Source organism: Erinaceus europaeus, chromosome 19, assembly GCF_950295315.1.
Source record: "Erinaceus europaeus chromosome 19, mEriEur2.1, whole genome shotgun sequence".
Classification (NCBI taxonomy): Eukaryota; Metazoa; Chordata; class Mammalia; order Eulipotyphla; family Erinaceidae; genus Erinaceus; species Erinaceus europaeus.
In genome coordinates this window covers 31,476,221-31,497,822 of record NC_080180.1, presented here as the reverse complement: position 1 = coordinate 31,497,822, position 21,602 = coordinate 31,476,221, and the positions used below count along the sequence as shown (strand labels likewise).

Below are 21,602 nucleotides of genomic sequence, written 5' to 3'. Positions count from 1 at the left end.
AAAGAAAGGCATGCAGGCACATGTTGCAAATAAAAAAAAAGAAAAAAGAAAACTTTGGAAGTTAGACTATAACAAAAAAAATAAAAATAATAAAAAAATACATCAAACATCTACTGAAAGAGCTACAGCAATATATTAACAGCAACACAGTCATAGTAGGGGACTTCAACACCCCACTCTCTCAACAGATCATCCAGGCAGAAAATCAATAAAGAAATGATGGAGCTAAATAAGGAGATATATAAACTAGAACTATTGGACATTTTCAGAATCATTCCCCTCAAGAAACAGGAATATATGTTATACTCAACTCATTCTCAGGTCATTCTCAGGATTTACCATATGTCAGGCCACAAAGACAGCATCAGCAAATTCAAGAGCATTGAAATCATCCCAAGCATATTCTCAGACCACAGTGGGATGAAACTAACACTTAACAATCAACAAAAGATTAGTAGTAGTCCCAAAATGTGGAAGCTCAACAGTACACTCCTTGACAACTACTGGGTCAAAGAGGAAATAAAGGAATAAATCAAAATGTTTTGAGAGTTCAATGAAAATGAAGACACAAGCTATCAAAATATTTGGGACACAGATAAGGCAGTACTCAGAGGGAAGTTCATAGCCATACAAGCATACATTAGGAAACAAGAAAAAGCACAAATAGCCGGATTGCACATCTTAAAGACCTAGAAGAAGAAAAACAAAGGAACCCTAAAGCAACCAGAAGTACAGAAATCACTAAAATTAGGACAGAAATAAATAACATTGGGGCCAGGCAGTGGCATACTTGGTTAAGCACGTACATTACAGTGTGCAAGGATCCAAGTTCAAGCCCCTGGTCCCCACCTGCAGGGGGAATCTTCAGGAGTGGTGAAGCAGTGCTGCAGGTGTCTCTCTGTCTCTCTCCCTCTCTGTCTTCCCTCTCAGTTACTCTCTGCCTCTATACAATAATAAATAAATAGAACATTAAAAATTTTTTTAAAGAAAGAAAGAACATTGAAAATAAGAAAACCATACAAAAGGTCAACGAAAGTAAATCTTGGTTCTTTGAAAGAGTGAACAAAATCGACAAACCTGTAGCCAGACTCACAAAACAAAAAACAGAGAAGACCCAAATTAAATCAGATTGTAAATGAAAGAGGAAATATCACAACAGCCACTGCAGAAATTCAACATATTATGAGAGACTTCTATGAACAACTATATGCCACCAAGCTGGAGAACCTGGTTGAAATGGACGATGTCCTAGAGACCTACAAACTTCCAAAATTAAGTAAAAAGGAACTAGATAACATGAACAGGCCCATCACAGCTAATGAAATTGAAACAGTTATCAAAAACCTTCCCAAAAATAAAAGTCCTGAAAAGATAGTTTTACAAATGAATTCTACAAAACTTTCCAAGAAGAACTAATATCTCTACTTTCAAAAGTCTTCCAGAAGATTGAAGACACTGGAATATTCCCTTCCAGCTTCGATGAAGCCAACATCACTTTGACACCAAAAGCAAACAGGGACACAACCAAAAAAGAAAACTACAGACCAATATCTCTGATGAACATAGATGCTAAAATATTGAACAAAATTCTAGCCAACCAGATACAGCAGCATATTAAAAAGACTGTTCATCATGACCAAGTGGGGGTTTATCCCAGGTAAGCAAGGTTGGTTTGATATATGTAAATCAATCAACATGATCCACCACATCAACAAAAGCAAGACGAAAAACCACATAGTCATATCAATAGATTCAGAGAAAGCCTTTGACAAAATCCAAAATCCCTTTATGATCCAAGAACTACAAAAAATGGGAATAGATGAAAAATTCCTGAAGATAGTGAAGTCTATATATAGTAAACCAACAGCCAACATCATACTTAATGGTGAAAAACTGGAAACATTTCCCCTCAGATCAGGTACTACAGGGCTGCCCACTATCATCATTACTATTCAACGTAGTGTTGGAAGTTCTTGTCATAGCAATCAGGCAGGACCAAGGAATTTAAGGGATACAGATTGGAAGAGAAGAAGTCAAACTCTCCCTATTTGCAGATGATATGATAGTACACATAGAAAAACCTAAAGAATCCAGCAAGAAGCTTTTGGAAATCATCAGACAATACAGTAAGGTGTCAGGCTACAAAATTAACATTCAAAAGTCAGTGGCATTCCTCTATGTAAACACTAAGTTAGAAGAAGTTGAAATCCAGAAATCAATTCCTTTTACTATAGCAACAAAACAATAAAATATCTAGGAATAAACCTAACCAAAGAAGTGAAAGACTTGTATACTAAAAATTATTAGTCACTACTCAAGGAATTGAAAAAGACACAAAGAATGGAAAGATATTCCATGTTCATGGGATGGAAGAAATAACATCATCAAAATAAATATACTACCCAGAGCCATCTACAAATTTAATGCTATCCCCATCAAGACGCCAACCACATTTATTAGGAGAATAGAAAAAATGCTACAAATGTTTATCTGGAACCAGAAAAGACCTAGAATTGCCAAAACAATCTTGAAAAGAAAGAACACAACTGGAGGCATCACAACCCCAGATCTCAAATTGGATTATTGGGCCATTGTCATCAAAACTGCTTGGTACTGGAACATGAATAGACACACTGACCAGTGGAATAGTATTGAGAGCCCAGAAGAAAACCTTCACACCTATGGACATCTAATCTTTGACAAAGGTGCCCAGACTATTAAATGGGGAAATCAGAGTCTCTTCAACAAATGGTGTTGGAACAAATGGGTTGAAACATGCAGAAGAACGAAACTGAATCACTGTATTTCACCAAGTACAAAAGTAAATTCCAAGTGAATCAAGGACTTGGATGTTAGACCAGAAACTATCAAATACTTAGAGGAAAATATTGGCAGAACTCTTTTCTGCATGCATTTTAAAGACATCTTCAATGAAACGAATCCAATTACACAGAAGACCAAGGCAAGAATAAACAAATGGGACTACATCAAATTAAAAAGCTTCTGCCCAGCAAAAGAAACCACTACCCAAACCAAGAGACCCCTCACAGAATGGGAGAAGATCTTCACATGCCATACATCAGACAAGAAGCTAATAACCAAAATATATAAAGCTCTTGCCAGACTCAACAAGAAAACAAATGACCTCATACCCAAATGGGGACAGGACATGGACAGAATATTCACTACAGAAGAGATACAAAAGGTCAAGAAACATGAAAAAATGCTCCAAGTCTTTGATTGTCAGAGAAATGCAAAATAAGACAAAAATGAGATACCACTTCACTCCTGTGAGAATGTCATACATCAGAAAAGCTAACAGCAGCAAATGCTAGAGAGGTTGTGCGGTCAAAGGAACCCTCCTGCACTGCTGCTGGGAATGTAAATTGGTCCAGCCTCTGTGGAGAACAGTCTGGAGAACTTTCAGAAGGCTAGAAATGGACCTACCCTATGGTCCTGCAATTCCTCTCCTGGGGATATAGCCTAAGGAACCCAACACAGCCATCCAAAAAGATCTGTGTACACATATGTTCTTAGCACCACGATTTGTAATAGCCAAAACATGGAAGTAACCCAGGTGTCCAACATCAGATGAGTGGCTGAGCAAGTTATGGTATATATACACAATGGAATACTACTCAGCTATAAAAAATGTTGACTTCACCATTTTCAGCCAATCTTGGTTGGACCTTGAAAAATTCATGTTAAGTGAAATAAGTCAGAAACAGAAGGATGAATATGGGGTTATCTCACTCTCAGGCAGAATTTGAAAAACAAGATCAGAAAAGAAAACACAAGTAGAACCTGAACTGGAATTGGCGTATTGCATCAAAGTAAAAGACTCTGACATGGGTGAGGGGGAGAATACAGGTCCAAAAAGGATGACAGAGGACCTAGTGGGGGATGTATTGTTATATGGAAAACTGGAAAATGTTATGCATGTACAAACTATTGTATTTACTGTCAAATATAAAACATTAATTCCCCAATAAAGAAATTTAAAAACAAATTTAAAAGAAAAACTGAAGTCTGGACATGCTGGTGATGGGAATAGTATAAATTGTAGCCCTCATCCCTCAATCTCATTGATCATTATTAAATCACTAATAATAAGTTTTAAAGGAAGTTGAAAAATAAGAAAATACAAAGCAGAACCTAAATTGGGTTTGGTGTATTGCACCAAAGTAAAGGACTCTTAGGTGGGGGGAGAGTCAGGTCTTGGAACATAATGGCAGAGGACACGGGGGGGGGGGGGGGTACTTGTTATGTGGAAAACTAAGAAATTCTATCCATGCAACTACTTATTTTATTTTATTTTTACTGTATTTTATTATTAACTATAAACCATTATTCCCCCCAATAAAGAAAAAGTGGGGGGGAAGAAAAACTGAAATCTGATTGAGTTGCATCAGCCACTTTAAAGCCTGAGTTAGCAGCTGGTAATCTGCTCACAAGGATTACAGCTATAGTGTTATGTTTGCCTGTCACAGATTGACATATCTTTAGGACTTCAGGACTCCAGTCCAGGAAACCCAGACCCAAGAAATACTTGAGCCAGATGCCTAGATAACATAGCAGCAAGCACACTGCCATTGGTTATAAAGGCAGGACCAGTCTCCAATCAGGTTAACTATATACAAATGAGACCAGTGAAATTCTGATGGTGGAAACTTTATCAAGCGGTAATTATCTACTGGCCCTGTAAGTCTTTGGCTTGCTGGAGTGGCTTCATCTCAGAGAGGTATGGGTCCAAGCATATTTACTTGGACATTCCTAGGACCCTGTGCAACAGCCTCTCAGTTCTCTTTGACATTTACCTGGACTTGACATAGGTCTTTGTTTATTTTCATTTTATGTTGTTTACTAGGACATATGATAAAAGACTAGGCAGTGACATACCCAATAGAATGCACACATTGTCAAGCTCGAGAACTCAGATTCAAGGCTCCAGTTCCCATCTGCTGGGGGGGAAGCTTCATGAGTGGTGGAGCAATGCTACAGATGTCTCTTTTTCTCTTAGCCACTCTTTCCACACTCTCCTTCTATTACTCTCTGTCTTTTATCAAACAGAAGAGGGAAAGAAGGAAAATAGTCACATGGAACAGTGGAGTCTTTGTGGAGGTACTGAGCACTGGTAATAAACTTGGTGGGGAAGAAGGGGGATGGGATACATGAGAGAAGGTGGAAAGATGGAGAGAGTGGTCTTCCTTGACACTCAGAAAATTCAACCTCCCTAATGTAAGGTGGGTGAGGTTTGGTCAGGGGACAGTCACATCAGGTGTAGTTGCACTTGGGGTCTGTCTAGAGGTTTTGAAACAGACCTTCAAGTACATATCCTGTGATACCTTAGATTTCCTCTGAGGAAGTTGTCTTCCAGGAAAAGATTGGGGGAGTTGGGGAGATTGGAGGCTTAGGTACATTGCATAAGATATAAAATTTCCTAAGAGTGGAAATCACATTGACTAGAGAAATACATAGTAGTACTAAGGGATCATAATAAAGTTGGTGACTAGAAATGTACAGTGGAGCCAGTTTCCCCATTCCATGACTTTCTTCAGATGTGCTCACAGCTCAGGTTACCCATAGAGTGTGCAGTTGGATTTATATAATTTTCCCCCCAAGGATATATTTTTTAATGTTTAGGAGACAAAGGTCCTGTCAATTTAGGATTCAAAGAATATATGAGCTTCTGACCTAGGAAGAAGGATGGTCACCAGTAATGTGGAGGTTTCCTTGAGGTGAAAGATTACTGTGCCAGGCACTGCATTATGAAGAAGCAAGATGGGCAGAGCAGAAGCTGTGGCCAGAATGAGTGGTGGGTTTTTTCTGAAGTGGGGGGGGGGTGGTGTATTGTAGGGAATCACCAGTTTCAGGATGTATTTAACTATGGGAGTCAATGGTTGAGACAGAAAAAAGAATATTGCCTGAGAATATATGTTTTGTTTTGTTTTGTTTTGTTTTGTTTTGTTTTGTTTTGGGAGGTGATTGGGTGGAATGGAGGTGAGTAATGGGATCCTAGTGCATGATAGTGGAAATACGCCTAAGTTGGGAACTAGAGTAGAGTGTCTTGCAAACACTTGCCATTGGAAGATGAGAAGTTGTACCTAAGTATCAACAACTATACTATAAGACATTATTAACCTCCCCAATAAAATGGGGGAAGTACAGATACAGAAGGAGGAGGAGGAAGAAGTGGAAGGGGGAGTGGAAGGGGGAGAAGAAAGAAGAGAGAGAGGGAGAGGTGAGGGAGAAAGAGAGAGGGAGAGGGGGGGAGACAGAGAGAGAGAGAGGGAGAGGGAGAGGGAGAGGGAGAGGGAGAGGGAGAGGGAGAGGGAGAGGGAGAGGGAGAGGGAGAGGGAGAGGGAGAGGGAGGAGGATAAGTATATTACCTGAGATGCAGAGGTACAAGATTTAGAGAAACCATGATGCTGGGTGATTGCTCCATATTCTTGCTGAGGTCCCTGTCTCTCAAATGGTCTATTTCCCAATACATCCAATGAATAACACTCCCACCTCTGCCTCATATTCACTGGAGGACTTCCATTGGTAATTAAGGCTATTGAAAGAGAAGGGACAAGAATACCACAGAAGCCTTCTTTCCTGCTGAGATTAAGAGAACTGTGGTAGTGTTGCTGAATGGGAAAGTAACTAGGGAAAACCTTATCTTATTGCAGAACTTTGGAAAATGTAGACTAGTATAAAGGAGGAAAAGCTTCATTTTTCTATCACTTGGAAATAATCAATCAGTATTTCTGTTTCTGCTTTCTCAGTTGTTGTTTTCCCCATGGAGGGATATAGATGTACATGACAATTTTTGTTCTTTTAATCAAATACAATGAGTTTTATGTTACATAAAAATTTGTAACCTGGGAGCCAGGTGGTGGAACACTTGGTAGAGCACACATATTACCACGTGCAAGGACCCAACTTCAAGCCCCTGCTCCCCATCTGTGGGGAGTAAAGTTCACAAGCAGTGAAGCAATGCTGGTCTCTGTCTCTGTCTCTGTCTCTCTCTCTCCATCTTCCTTTTCAATCTTTCTCTATCTCTACAAATACATAAGATTTTGTAACCTACCCATTAGTTTACATACCTTAAAAACAGGGATAACGTAAAATGTTTCAATTTCATGGGTTAAAAGTATGATTTTATTTTATAATCATCTATTTGATTACTAGTGAAAATGAGCATTTGTTTCTATGTTTACTGACCATTTGTATTTCTAATTTTAGGAACTGTCTATGCATGTTTTTTGTCTATTTATCCACTAGAATATTACTCTTTCTTTGCTGAGTTAAAAACACTTTATATATTAAGGACACTAACCTTTTAACACAAATGGTATAAATATTTTCTTACAGCTTATTGCCTTTAATGTGATTTTGTTTTTTGTTTTTTCTTTTGTCAGACAAGTCTCTCAAAGTTATAGCTAGTTAAATGTATCAATCTTTTCATGTAATTTACTGTTAACAGTTTGGTGTGTACTTTTCCAGACATTTACTATGCATATGCAAATGTATCTATAAATACATATAGTTAGATATATGAAGTTGTCCTGTACATTCTAGATGATATGTCATGCACATGTTTATTCTACTTACTAGTATAATGTGTATATTTTCTAACATTAAGTTACAAAGATCTAACAAATTTACTAATATTTTACTAAATCAGCTTTTAAATTTATATTTTTTAATTCTCATATCTAAATATGAAAGGCTTTTTTAGTGTACAAGAGAAATGAAGAATGAAGTTTATTCCACAGTTGTCCCAGTGTCGATTATAAATAAGTCTATCTTCTCCTACTGATTTAAAACAACAGTCAACATATCAAATTTTATACACTTATTGGTGGGCCTCTCTCTAGATGTTCTGCTTTCCTTCCTATACTAATTTATTGCTTAAGCTACACCACATTGTTCTAATTGTTATAGCTTTATAATATATTTAATATCTATAAAATCAATACCACTCCCTATTTCATCTTTTTCAGTAGTACTTTAGCTAATTCTTTTATTTATTTATTTTTTGAGTTTATTCTGAACTTTAAAATCATATCATGAAGTTTCTTTTCAGCATTCCTACTGGAATCTTGTTAAATTCACTAATTAACTAAATGAATAGTGACATTTGCAAATGATTATTTTAATTTAAATGCACAGTATGCCTCCATCTATTTAAGGTTTCTTTTGTGTGCCTCAGTAATGTTTTTGTTTTCTATGTATAAATCTTGTATTTTTCATCAAATCTATTCATAGATATTTTAAATTCCTGTGGTATATGGGATTTTAAAGGTATTTTGTAACTGTTAATCTGTAGGAGGTTATTAACTATGTGTACATTTTAGAACAACTCACTGAGTTGTTTTACTGAGTCTAGTTTGAGTTTTTCATGCAAACAGTCATTTGAAAAATGATCAATTTAAAGACATAAGGAAGATAGATGACTTTATTTCTTTACAGTATTTACACTTTGCTTCTTTTTATCTTCCTATAGCTTTGATGAGTCAATTCTTAGGTTATCTACTACAGTTGTTGTAGTTGTTGTTGTTACTTTTAATCTCTTAGTTTCCATTGGGATTACACACACAGGCTCTCTAGGTTATTATCCTATTTTTTACTTAATATTTTCATCCCTTGCCCTTGTCTTCTGATTTCTTGGAGATTACTTTGGGGTTGTTTTCAAATTCTCTGATTTCATTTTCTACAGTACCTAGTATATAGTTTGATGCTTCTTAAGGATTTTAGCTATCATTGATCAGTATGTTTACCTCTAAAATCTTCACCTTTGGGAAATTGCCAGTGATTCCCAATTGTCCAAGTCAGTACTGCTTTGTGGCTTTTTCTCAATGAGTTTATTATTGACCCCATCTTTATTCCTCCCTTGAGTGCTCTCTCTCCCTCTCTTTCTCCCTCTCCCCCCTCCCTTGAGTGCTCTCTCTCTCTCTGTTTCTCCCTCTCCCTCCCCCAGTGTGTGTGTGTGTGTGTGTGTGTGTGTGTTTCTCTTTCTCATACATAAGACTATTCTCTCTACCCTTCTATTTTTTCTTCAGTCTTTTCCCAGCATTCAGTTCCCATGTTCCACCATCATTATTTTTCAGTTCTCTAGAATTTATTCCTGACATCTCATCCACTCACATGCCTACTATCTACATCCAAATCTTAAGAAAAATCTAGACTTATAGCTCCATTTTCTAAAATGATTCTGCCTTGTGTCTCAACATCGAATTCATTAGCCCAACAGCCAACAAGATAGCTCACTTGGATAGTGTGCTTACATTGTCATAAGTAAGATCCACACTGAAGGAAGCTTCAGTGCTATGTTGTCTTTCTCTATTTCTGTCTCTGACTTTCTGGGGGGAAAAAAATAATCTTTGAGTGGTGAAGCCCTAGTGATGACAAAAATAAAATCACTATTCTCCAAATTTACTATTCTTAAATATTCCTGGTACCACCTAGCTAAGGAAGAGTCTAAGAACTATCTTGAATAAGTCCTCATGGATAAGTTACCTTGTGCCTTTGATTCTATAGCACTATGCCTCACCTTTCTCTCTATTACCATCACTTTATCTTCCAGGCTTTCCTGATCTCAGAATGTCACAGTTGTCCTTTCTTGCTTTTAGTCTTTCATTCATTTTCACCATGAGCCTTCCTTCCCAAATCACACATGTCAGTTCAGAAAACTTCAGTGAGTTCTGTTGCAAAACAAATCCTAAGCAACTTAGGACATGTCAATATTTGGCCCCAGTAACTTTCAAATCTGCCACTCACCATTCCTCTCTAGATGCCCAATGTTCCAGCACACCAAGAGTCTTACCATTTTCCAAAAACTCCTTTACCTTTGCACAAACCATTCACCCTTCTGAGAGGCCTTTCCTTGGCACTTTTACTGATCATCTTCCAAGATCAAGCTCAAAAGATTATATTCTTTCTCCTCCTCCTCCTCGTTCCTCTCCTTCCTTCCTTCCTTTCTTCATCCTTCCTTCTCCTCCTCTTCCTCCTTCTTGCCACCAGAGTTGCCACTGGAGTTCAGTGCCTGCACAATGAATCACTACTTCTAGAGGCCTTTTTCCTTATTTTATTTGATAGGACAGAGAGAAATTGAGAGGGGAGAGGCAGAGAGAGACATGAACCTGCAGCATATCCTCACTACTTTTGCAGTTCCCTGCCACCCTCTACCTGCAGGTAAGGATCGGGGCTTTGAACCCAGGTCCTTGTGCACAGTAATGTGTGCTCAGCTAGGTGTACCACTACACCACCCCGTTCCAAAGACTTATATTTCATACACTATAACTTAAGCAGTCTTCCTGGATTCCTGGGGTGGAGAGATTTGGACTCCCTCCTCTGTACTCCTGATAAACAATAGGCACCTCACACATTGTATAGCAATTCTATCTGTCTGTTTCTCCAGATCAAAAGAGGACCCAAGCAGGACTCTTCTCTATTTATATTAGTCATTTTCTTGATCTCTAGTACCTTCCATCCCATCATACTCACTGTCTAAGTCTCTATACAACTCCAACTACCACTCATTCCATCCTACAATTGAATGGTTAAAAACACACAACTATGGAATGTAGTACTACCCAGTAACCTAACTACATATCCATGATGCATTCAATTTCTCACTTTCCAAAATGAATATTTCACACCTTCTTCTCTGTCCCCAAACTTTCCATAGTCCTTTCTCCTGATGACCTTGCCACTAACTTGTGAAGAAAACAGAAACAGAGGACAGTTTCCTCCTTCCTCACCACCATATCCTCCAGCTCCCAGTACCTGAACCTCTATACTCAGATCCTGTCAGAATGCCAGGCCCTCCAGCCTGACTCTGTATTCTTTTTTGTTCACCTTCTCAGAGTCTTGGCTCCTACAAAGATGCCATACACATAGCCTGGTGTCTGTTCCTTCCTTTCTAGTGAATCACTTCCATTGACTTAAATGTCATCCATCCCTTAAACAATAATACATAATAATTTTAAGAGCTGTGGGTCCCTCCTTCCCCTATAGTATAATCCACGCTATGCCCCCAAACTTTTTTTTTTCACATTTAATGATCACTTCCATTTCCCCATTTCTCAACTCATCTCTATCTATTCCAGTCAAGCATTATCCTTTCTACTTCTCTGAGACTGGTCTTGTCAAATAACAGTGATCACCAGTTTAGTTGTGTCAAACTGTCACTGTGTCCTCATCTTGCTCTGCTTTTAAGCAATGTTCAACAAGCTTAATGGCTTCTTCCTCCCTAAAATGTTACAGTCTTGGACCTGCTCTTCAGGTCTGCCTCCGGGCTTCACAGACCCCTCTTCACATATTTCTTTTCTTTTTCAATGTTAGCAGGGTTGAGAATTCAGCCATGGAACTTCTTTTCTTCCATGAATAATATCATGATTCTATGGATTCTAGGACCACTTAAATGTCAGTGACTCCCAGATTTATATATCTTATCCAATCTCTTCCTCAAACTGCACACTCTGATTTATATACTTGATTGTCTTCTAAAAAGTATGTTAATTTTAGCTAACCATACCTCCTCCATCCAGGCACCAAAATAATATCTCTACACACATACACACACAGACACACACACACACACACACACACATACACACATTCACACATAATAGATACAGAAAGAAATCGAGGTCGAAGGAGAAGATAGAGAAGGAGTAAAAGAAATATCTGCAGCACTGCTTCACAATACTAAAGCTTTCCCCATGCAGGAGGGGGCTGGGGGCTTGAACCCAGGTCCTTGCACCTTGTAACATTTTTACACAACCAGGTGCACCACCACCTGGCCTCTAAAACAGTATATATTTGGAAAAAGAGAGAGAGAATATCACTATTAAGGCTTAAACCCTCCAGTGGTCCTGTTCTTCTCTTAGGGTGTAAGTCCACTCTCACCCAGCTCTACAGACCTTCTGTGGTCTAGCCCCACCCACCCTCCTAACCCTGCCACACCCACTCTCCCTTTCACCTCCTTTTCACAGGAGCTCTTTCTCAAGCCCCAACTTTTCCCCACATGAAGGCTTTTATAACTGCTGTTTTCCCAGAATGGTTACTCCCTCTTGGAACACCCTACTTTATTCTTAATCAGAACACCAATCACAACTCAATGTTTCCTTTGACTAAAGTTGTTATTACTATTATTATGTCTCTTAGCACATACTTCCTGAAAGTATGGACTGAATCCCCACCATGTGGAACCATATCTGGTGCATAGTAGGGGTTTAGTCAATGCTGATCGAAAGAGATGAATGAATGCTAGTATACCTAGCAACCAGTGCCATGCATGACACAGTTAGCAGGCCTGTATTTATTGCATTCACACCTCTGTCACTCGACTACACTGTGAGCTTCCTGAGAGCAATAGAGTTATTTCAGGTTTCTTTGTTGCTCCCCTAGAACCTAGCATGATATAAGGGACTTCCAGGTGCTTAGTAAATATGCTTGCTTGGTTTCTCCTTCTTCAGAAAGGGAAAAGCTAAATTATTAATCTGAGTACTTAATTGATTGCATTTCTCTGAGAGCAGACATGTGACAACAAAAAGCCAGAGCCAGCTTGGTAGAAAGCCGTGGGGCAGGGGGAGGACTGGGGTTGGGGAGGATAGTTGGAGGGGACATGGTCGGGCTAGTGTTGCGAGAGAGAGAGAGATGACCCAGGAACTTACTTAGCTCGTAGCAGCAAGACAATTCAATTCTTTATTCATCCAAACGCCCCAGAGTCAGACGGTAGCACATCTGGTTAAGCCATGTGGCACAGATCACAATGGCCGGCGTCCACCTTCTGGTCTGCATGCCCACCCTCCTCCAGGTCAGGACACGGAAGAGACAAGACAGAAACAGAAGTGGCTTGACAATACCATACATGGTTAGGAAAGGCGTGGAGAAAGGCAAAGGGGGCCGGGAATGGTATGGACCTCCCCAGCAACTATTGCTAGGGGTTCAACTGGTCGGATTAGCAATACCCTAATTAGCAGACAATTAGGAAGGAGACCTTTAGTCATTTGTAGACAAAGACAAAAGCAGAAGATTGATATGTAGATAATAAAAGGACGGGCCATAGTATCAGGGAATGCAGGGTGGAGCAGGCTTAATGTTTTAATGCCAGCTCCCGGAGGTGGGAAGATGCAGAATGTTTTGTGAGGCTCCTCACAATTTCCTGACAGGACAGCCATTCCCACTTGGTTGGAAAGGGGTAAGAGTCTGTTCCCTGTGTTGTCCTACCCCAAATTCTAGCCCGGATGCTACACTGCTGTTATTTATTTGTCTTTTTGCTTGTTTGTAAATACGTTATAGGGTGCATACTACATCCTGGTGATGGTGGACCCTGATGCCCCTAGCAGGGCTTCTCCCAAAGCTCGATACTGGAGACACTGGCTCGTCACGGATATCAAGGTAAGAGGGCCCAGAGGCTCTTTCTTTTCATTGGGGATTCCAGATGGAAAATATCCACTCTATGCAGCTTTCAGCTCCCATTCAGGAGGACTAGGGACTCTGATGAGCCCCAACTCCTCTCCCAGGCTACCCAGAAGGCTTGGCCTCTCCTGTTTCTGACAGCATCACAACATCTCAGAATCTGTGGAACACTGAAGGAGAAATACCAATTCAGAGTGCTTACTGACTTCTCTACTGTAAATACTCCCACCCCAGCCACTCTCAGACTACTGAGTCAACTAGCATTTCTGAAAATTTAATAAATGACCCATCACATCACTACCAAGGGTCTGGATTTGAGGGCATACGAGAGGTGCTGGGTAGTCCAGTTGGCAGAACTGGCCAGAGGAACCTGCAGGAGTTCATCCTGGTGGCTCCAGGGGTCATGGAGAAAGTGTGTTGACAGCTTTTGGTTTGTACAGGAATGGATGGCTTTCTCTCACTTTTCTCCCATTGTCATAATTGTGAAAGAGCCTGACTGGCCATTTCCAGAGTAAGTCTGAGAAACATTACTCTGATGCATTATTTGTCTACATTACTTGGGGGCAAGTAGAGAAGCAAGCTCTGTAACAAGACAGCTTTCCAGAGACTCAGGGTCAAACTCATTTAATAGGGCTGAGGAGATAGTGACATTAGACTTTTATGCCTGAGGCTCCTAGGTCCCAGGTTTAATCACCAGCACTGTTATAAGCTGAACTATGCTCTAATAAAAATGAAATAAAAAGAACAAGATAAATTGAGTTGATCCTTTTTCTGAGTGAAGGGCTTTTTGAAGCTATTAGGCATTCCACACATGGGGGCCCAGAAAGCCTTTGGAATGTCTTTGCATAGAAGTTGCAAGATAGTAGGGAACCCTGTGGTATGGGAATGGCACAATGGATGGAACTCCAGACTTGCAAGTATAAAGGGACAGAGAAACACCTGCAGCACTGCTTCACCTCTTGCAAAGCTTTCCCCCTGCAGGTGCGTACCAGGGACTCAAACCTTGCACATTGTAACATGTGCACTCAACCAAGTGGGTCACCACCTGGCCCCCAAACATGATTTGTAAGAGGATTCCACTAGAAAATTCTGGAGTAAGTTACAAAGTTGTTGTAACTTAATATTTTCAGAGTCAAGGGGACCTTGAAGTCAGGAGGAGGCTGCTTTTCTTCCAAGCCTGAAGTGTCCCCCAGTCCATGTACTCTCTGCATCCCAGTACATACTCAGAACAGCACTCTCATACAGGGCTGGTGGTTCAGACCTGAGTCCAGGCTCACAGACCTGCTCAGCAAACAGGTGTGGGGACAGGTGACAGCTGTCAGGCCAGGCCACTAAAGCAGAGCTTACCAGAGCCACCTGCCTTGGTTCAGCCCTCAGTTTTCCTACTCAGGCTGGAGAAGGCTTGGGTTTCAGTCACATTTGCACCCACTTGCCCCAACTCAGGATCCAGCAGGAAGCTCTCCTCAGCTATATCCACTCAGCCTTCCCACCAGCCCCTAAATTCTGCCAGCTATAAAGCCAGCACCAGCCAGATTCCCCTGGGTCTTCAGCCCTGGACTTCCTTCAGAGGAAGAGCAAGCTCGAACCAAACCCAGAAGCACTTCCTCTGCGTTGGTGCCAGTGGCTGCTAAAACTAATGGGACTTAAACACTACAGTGTATCAGCTTTCAGCTGGCTGGTTCATCAAAATGCTGATTCCCAGGGCCCCACAGGAGGCTCACTTCCTCACAGCAACGTGGGTCTGCAGCCCAGGTCTCTCAGCTCTGTCAAAGCATATGAAATCAGTTCACACTACATTTCTCCTAAAAACTCCACTATGTACTCTGAAATAAACAACTTACCTTTGTGATCTCTCTCTCTCTCTCTCTTTCTCTCTCTCCCTCCCTCCCTCCCTTTTTCCCTCCCTCCCTCACAGGCCTCTATTTCCAGTTCACTTTTATGGGTAGATGGTTCCAGGGGCTCTCCCCTGGAGAATGTTCTATAGGTAAATAAATCCACCTGAGAAGCATAAACATGAATCTTACATATTATCACCCACCTGAGCTGGAAGGCTTGCTATGAGACATCAAAGACCTAGAGGCCCCACTCCATGATGTCACTCACTTGACAATAGAGGCAGACTTGTCAGAACCTAGCTTGGCCTTGATGCTAGAGATCAGGCTTGGCATGGCTGTGGGACTATTTCAAGGAGGACGATCTTTGGACTATAGCCCCAGGATGAAATAAGCCAGCTAACAATTCTTAGGAACCATCTCAAACTGTCCCATCCCCATAAAAGTGGCTGGTGGGATTTGGAATTAAAGTGAGACAAAGATCTAATCCTTAAATAAAAACTAACTTAGAGACCAGGCCAGGTGGTGGCAAGGGCCTGAGTTCAAGACCCTCTCCCCAGTTGCAGTGGGAAAGCTTCTTAAGCAATGAAACAAGTACTGAATGTGTCTAGCTCTCTATCTCCCCTCCCTCTCTCAAAGTCTCTCTGTCCAATAAAATTAAAAAGAAATGGCCACCAGGAGCAGTGGATTCATTGTGTAGGCATGGATCCCTTACAGTAACCCTGGAGGGAATAAAAATAAAAATAACAAAATAATAATAATAGTGAGAAGAACTAACTTAGAGAGAAATCCATCCGCAGATACCAGATATTCGTGGTGGCCTCTGTTCAACTGATTCAGTAATCAGACCCTGGCCATCACTTGCTATATATAGCCCAGTGATTAAGAGTAGGCCTGAGTTTGAGTCCATCATTACTAGCTGAATGATCTTGAGAGGCAGGTTGTTCTGTCCGTATCTCTTTGTGCTCACGTGTAAACTGGGGTGACCCAAGGTCCCTATCTCACATTGTTGTGATGAAGCTTGAATGAGCTCTTTTAAGTGCTTGGAACAGTACCCAGAATGCACAGTAAGCTGTGTGTGTTGGCTGTGTGTTGTTATTACTGCTTAAAGCCAGGTTTTGAATACAAACTATGGACGGTGTGTCTTCTGCTCTCAGAGGGTTTCCTGGCGGCTAGTGAAGTGGAGGAAAGGAGGCTGCAGAGGGCTCAGGATTCCAAGGGCCGTAGAGTCCCTGCAGGGAATTTCATCTGCCTCTAGGGTTCTATTAGTAAAGGGACAGGACTAGACTTCAGTTCCAAATCTGGCCAGACTGGGGCAAGCAGGGACTGGCACAAAACATGCCATCCTCTACCTCCTACCTCCTTTTATTATTGATTGATTGATTGATTGATTGATTGATTGCCTCCAGGGTTATTGCTGGGGCTCTGTATCTGCACCACAAATCCACTGCTCCTGGAAGCTTTTCCTTTTTGTTGCCCTGGTTGTTTTATCCTTGCTGTGGTTATTATTGTTGTTGTTATTGATGTCATTGTTGTTGGGTAGGACAGACAGAAATCGAGAGAGGAGGGGAAGATAGAGAGGGGAAGAGAAAGACAGACACCTGCAGACCTGCTTCACTGCTTGTGAAGCAACCCCCCTGCAGATGGAGAACCAGGGGCTCCAACTGGGATCCTTACACCAGTCCTTGTGCTTTGTGCTATGTACACTTAACCCACTGCGCTAACGCCCGACCCCCCTCTACCTCCTTTTTAAAAACCTCTCGTGGCACCAAGTGGTAATACAACCAGTAAAACACATGCTCCCACCCCTAACCCCCATCGGCAGCAAGGCAATTTCACAAACAGTGAAATAGTGCTGCAAATGTCTCTCCATCTCTGTGTTGATCTCTACCCAAAAGGAAGGAAGAAAGGCAGGCAGGCAGGCAGGCAGGCAGGCAGGCAGGAGAAGGAAGGAAGGAAGGAAGGAAGGAAGGAAGGAAGGAAGGAAGGAAGGAAGGAAGGAAGGAAAGACCACCAGTGGAGTCATGTGGGCACTAACCCCAGTGGCAAAAATAAATAAATAGAAAGAGGGAAAGAAAGAACTTCAAAAATCTCTCATTAATAAAAAAAAGACTTTGAATGCAGCATTGACACATAACATCTTTCTGCCCCGGGTGCCACATTCTTAGCATTTCTTTTAAAAGATTTTTTAGTTCTGATTCACTCTAATAATCTTCATGCTAAAAACCAATTAAGAGATTGATTAATTCACATTCATTTCAGAAGAAACACTTATTGGTTCATCTTCTATTTGCCTCTGAAATTAGTGCTCAGGGTTTTTCATGCAGATGTTTTCATTAGACTTTTCATTGTTAGTGGGAATATTGAACATAGGAAGATGGTGTATTAATACTTTCCACAAAGAATATCACAATTGGTGACAAAGAACACTAAGAAAAATTAAAGAGACAAGAGTACCTTACTTTCTCCCCAAAAGAAAATCTTCCTAGAAAACACCAATGATTCTAAATTTTGTCATATATATATGTTGTTTTAAGAAAGAATGGGAAATGGCAAGCTCATGTTTCCATTTCATTCAGTGACCTCAACCTCTGGCAGCTTTAAGTGCAACTGATTCTGAGTTGAATTAAAAAGACCATGAAGTGTTCATTTGTCTGTCTACTTGTCTATAGAGTTGATTTTTTCCCTAGTGAGCATTTTTTTTAAAAGGACCTCTGAGTGTGTTAGGCAAGTAAGCTAAAGGGAAAACCTAATAAACAGAACAAGACTCACAGATCCTGCCTTTCAGCTGAGCAGTTAACCCTCATCAGGGCACTTTTGTTTGAACTGTCACTGCCACTGCGGTGTGGTCTCAGGCAAGTTACCTACCTGACCCCTCTGAGCCTGCAAAGTCTTATCTGTAAAACTGACACAGAGACCACACCTCCATAGAGAAAGGCACCAGAGAAAGCTGCAAATGTATCCTCGTCCTTAGTCAGTAGTAACAGATCCTGTAGAAACTGAGATGTGTGTGTGTGTGTGTGTGTGTGTGTGTGTGTGTGTGTGTGTGTGTGTGTGTGTGTGTGTGTTGTGTGTGTGTGTGTGGTGTGTGTGTGTGTGTGTGTGTGTGTGTGTAATTATATAATCCCACTTTCTATGTGCCCACAACTGGTTAATGATGCTAAGCAGAAAAAGAATAGGCATTAATTCAAGTTTTTTTTTTTTTTTTTTAATGAGAGACAGACCAGAGCACTGCACAGCTTTGGCTTCTAGTGGTGCTAGGTATTGAACCTGGAACCCCAGAGCCTCAGGGATGAAGATCTTTTGCATCACCATTATGCTATCTACCTAGCCCAGAAAAGACAGTCTTTATCATGACCACAAGTTGAGATAAAGGGATCAAATCAAGGAGAAGGGATGAATTAATTCAGGTCTTTATTTAGAACTGTATTTTTAGTTTTGCATCTGATGCTTGTGCACGACTCCATGCCTGCCTTGCTGGATACCATGAGGGCCCTTTTTTTATTAAGCCAGAAACATCTATATGGCATGGCTGATGCTCCCTAAGAAATCCATGGGTCACACACAAAGAGCAGATGGTGACATGGACCATGCAGAGGGGCCCTGGTTATAAATCAGCCTGGGATAGAGCCACTCCCAGGGAGGGGAAAAACCTAAACTTCAGAATCAGATGAACCATGGAAGGGTCTAAACTACCACTTACACATGGGACTCTCTTGTGCCTCAGTTTCCTCATCACTGAAATGGGCGCAATAGTAATAGCTGTCTCCAGCTCACTGAGGTTAAGTCTTCTGAAGCAGAAAACAAGGCCCCCAACCTTGATGCCCACCCCCACCCTACACCCCAGCAGTCACTCATGATTTGGCAACTTCCCAGAGATCTTTGGAGACTCATGTTTTAAGGTGTAAGTAATCTGGGGGTTGGGGAGACAGCAAAGGGATTACGCCTGAGGCTCAGAGGTCCCAGGTTCAACCCCCAGTAACACCATAAACCAGAGCTAAGCAGTGTTCTGGCCTCTCTGTCTCTCTGTAGCTTTCTGTTTCTCTTGCTCATTAAAAAAAAAAAAAAAGATGAATAAATAAAAGATTTTTTAAATGAAATCTGAACACTACCCCAGCACCCAAACCTTTAGGGGGAAAATACTTCCTTCTCTTGCCTCTCAGTCCTGCTCTGACCTGAGCTCTGGCGGAGATAGTGGTTGAAGAGGAGGCTTGGGTCCTAGCATTTAGCCTTAGGGAGATTACCCTATGACTCCCTGGAGTGTGGGGTGGGGCAGGACTGGGCCTTGAGCACCTCCCAAGTCTCTGTCCCATCCTGGGCTTCTGCTTCCACTTCCAACGCAGCCCGCACTTGCCATGTTCTTATCACTGCAGTCCCCACACTGCTGCCATTGTCCCGCCTCGGAGATGCCTTCATTCCCATTCAAAATAATTTAAACAAAATGTGGCTACAAAGTGGAATATTATCTTTTGATGAATGTTTTTCAAGCCCTTTAGGTTTTCATGGTAATTTGCGGTGTAAAATTATTTGGAGATAAGAGCCAAATTAGCTCTCGTATGCTGAGGTCGCTGTGTCCTGTTATCCATGTGAGCAGTGTTTAAATATAATCAGCCCTTAGACTAATGCAGCATAATTGTTCATTTGAAATAGCTTTTTTTTTTTTACTCCATTCAATGAGTCATTAAAATATTCAAGGGATAATGCAGTGAATTGGAAATGAATTTATCATATTACCCCATACATACTGTAGCGCTTCAGGTAACTAAGGAGAAAGGGAGAGAGAGAACAAGAATCTAATATGTGCAGGCAGGAAGGGGCCAACATGTATGGCGTGTGGTAAACAGAGCCTTGTCATTGGCTTATAGAAAGTATGTACAGAGAGGCTGACCAGGAGGGGTGGAGAAAAAAAAGAAAATACTGTTCTTCGAATAGTGTTCTCTATCTCTCCCCCCCTCTCTCCCTCCCTCCCTCCCTCCCTCTCCCCACTCTGAGAATTTGTGCTCCACCACAGCTCCACTGTTAACTTATTTTTATCAAAAATGTTTATATCAGAAAGTCGTTATGGAAACCAGTTCTGCCATCCAGGAGAATTCCTGGATCAGGCAGACAACTAACTCTCTCTCTCTCTCTCTCTCTCTCTCTCTCTCTCATACACACACACACACACACACACACACACACACACACACACACATACCTCAACCCCACATCCTCAGAGACACCCCAAAAGGAAGTCCCACAGTCTTGCTCACCCAGCCCAGCTCCCATGAGGACAGAGGGTGGCACCCTGGCTCCTCTCCTGCTTGGAAAATTCTGGAAAAACTGAGCCCCACCCCAGCCTAGCCTGACCTAAGTAGCCTCCATTTTCACCATCACCATGCCTCAGCCTCCTGAGCCCTTGGTAAGGGTACTTAGTAAGGGACAAAGGATAGCTGGTAACAGCCTATTCAAAACATCTCTTTCCTGGATCTCAGGAAAGTTCCACCCATCTGCATTACCTAAGTCATACCTGGAATGTCTTCTGTCTTGGCCACAGGAGAGCTAGGGAGCAGTGTGTGGAGGCCTGACCAGAGAGGGCTAGGTTTTGAAGGAAATGTACCTGGTGAATAGGAACTGAAGGAGGTAGAGGTTATTCGCCTGCTGGGAAAGGCAAGGGGGAGACATGGGAGCTGGTACTAAGAAGCCCTTTAGAGACTCCTTAAGTATCTGAAGAAACAAACTAGGCACATGGGAAGTGTTTCACTGCACAAAATGAGACCCTACACATGAAGATTATATGAAAGTGTATTTTGATTCTGTACAAGACATATTTCCAAGAATGTGTATTGTCTGAGAGCTGAGCATGTGCTCCTCAGAGAAAGAGTCTTCTTATCACTGGAAAGTACTTATCTGTGGGTGACCAGAGGCCCCCCATACAGAAGGCTAGAGCTGAGGGCCTCTGTGAGGGTCCCCTTGGCATATCCAGACAATGCTTCTACTTGCCATATTTCCTCTTCTGGAAAGACACATTCTTCTTAAAGCTTACATACATGTAACAGTGTAACAGCAATAATAATAATTAAATGTGTATTGCGCCAAAGCAAAGGACTCTGGGGAAGGAGAGAAAGGGGTGAGGTGCGAGGCATTAGGTCTTAGTATATGATGTAGGAGGGAGGACCTAGGTTGGGAGAGAAAGCAATGTCTTCCAAACACCTAGACTCCTATCATGGGGTGATAAGAGGGTTGTACCTATGTGTCAACAATTGTACTGTAAACTATTAACCCACATGCACCCAATAATGTATATTAAAAATATTAAGTGAAGAAGGGTGACTAAATAGGAGAAGAGAGAGAAAGAAAATACAGGATGTAGTA

The 21,602-nt window shown here is 41.4% G+C and overlaps 1 protein-coding gene across 6 annotated transcripts in view; it reads left to right on the top strand.

Moving 5' to 3' along the window:
• Window positions 1-21,602, top strand: part of PEBP4 (phosphatidylethanolamine binding protein 4) — a 304,246-nt gene that overhangs the window by 196,687 nt on the left and 85,957 nt on the right. For all 6 annotated transcript variants that reach the window (XM_060178829.1, XM_060178832.1, XM_007529151.3 and 3 more), the window contains one exon: window positions 13,297-13,395. In XM_060178829.1, the coding sequence (XP_060034812.1) occupies window positions 13,297-13,395 (99 nt within the window). The remainder of the gene's footprint in view (window positions 1-13,296; window positions 13,396-21,602) is intronic.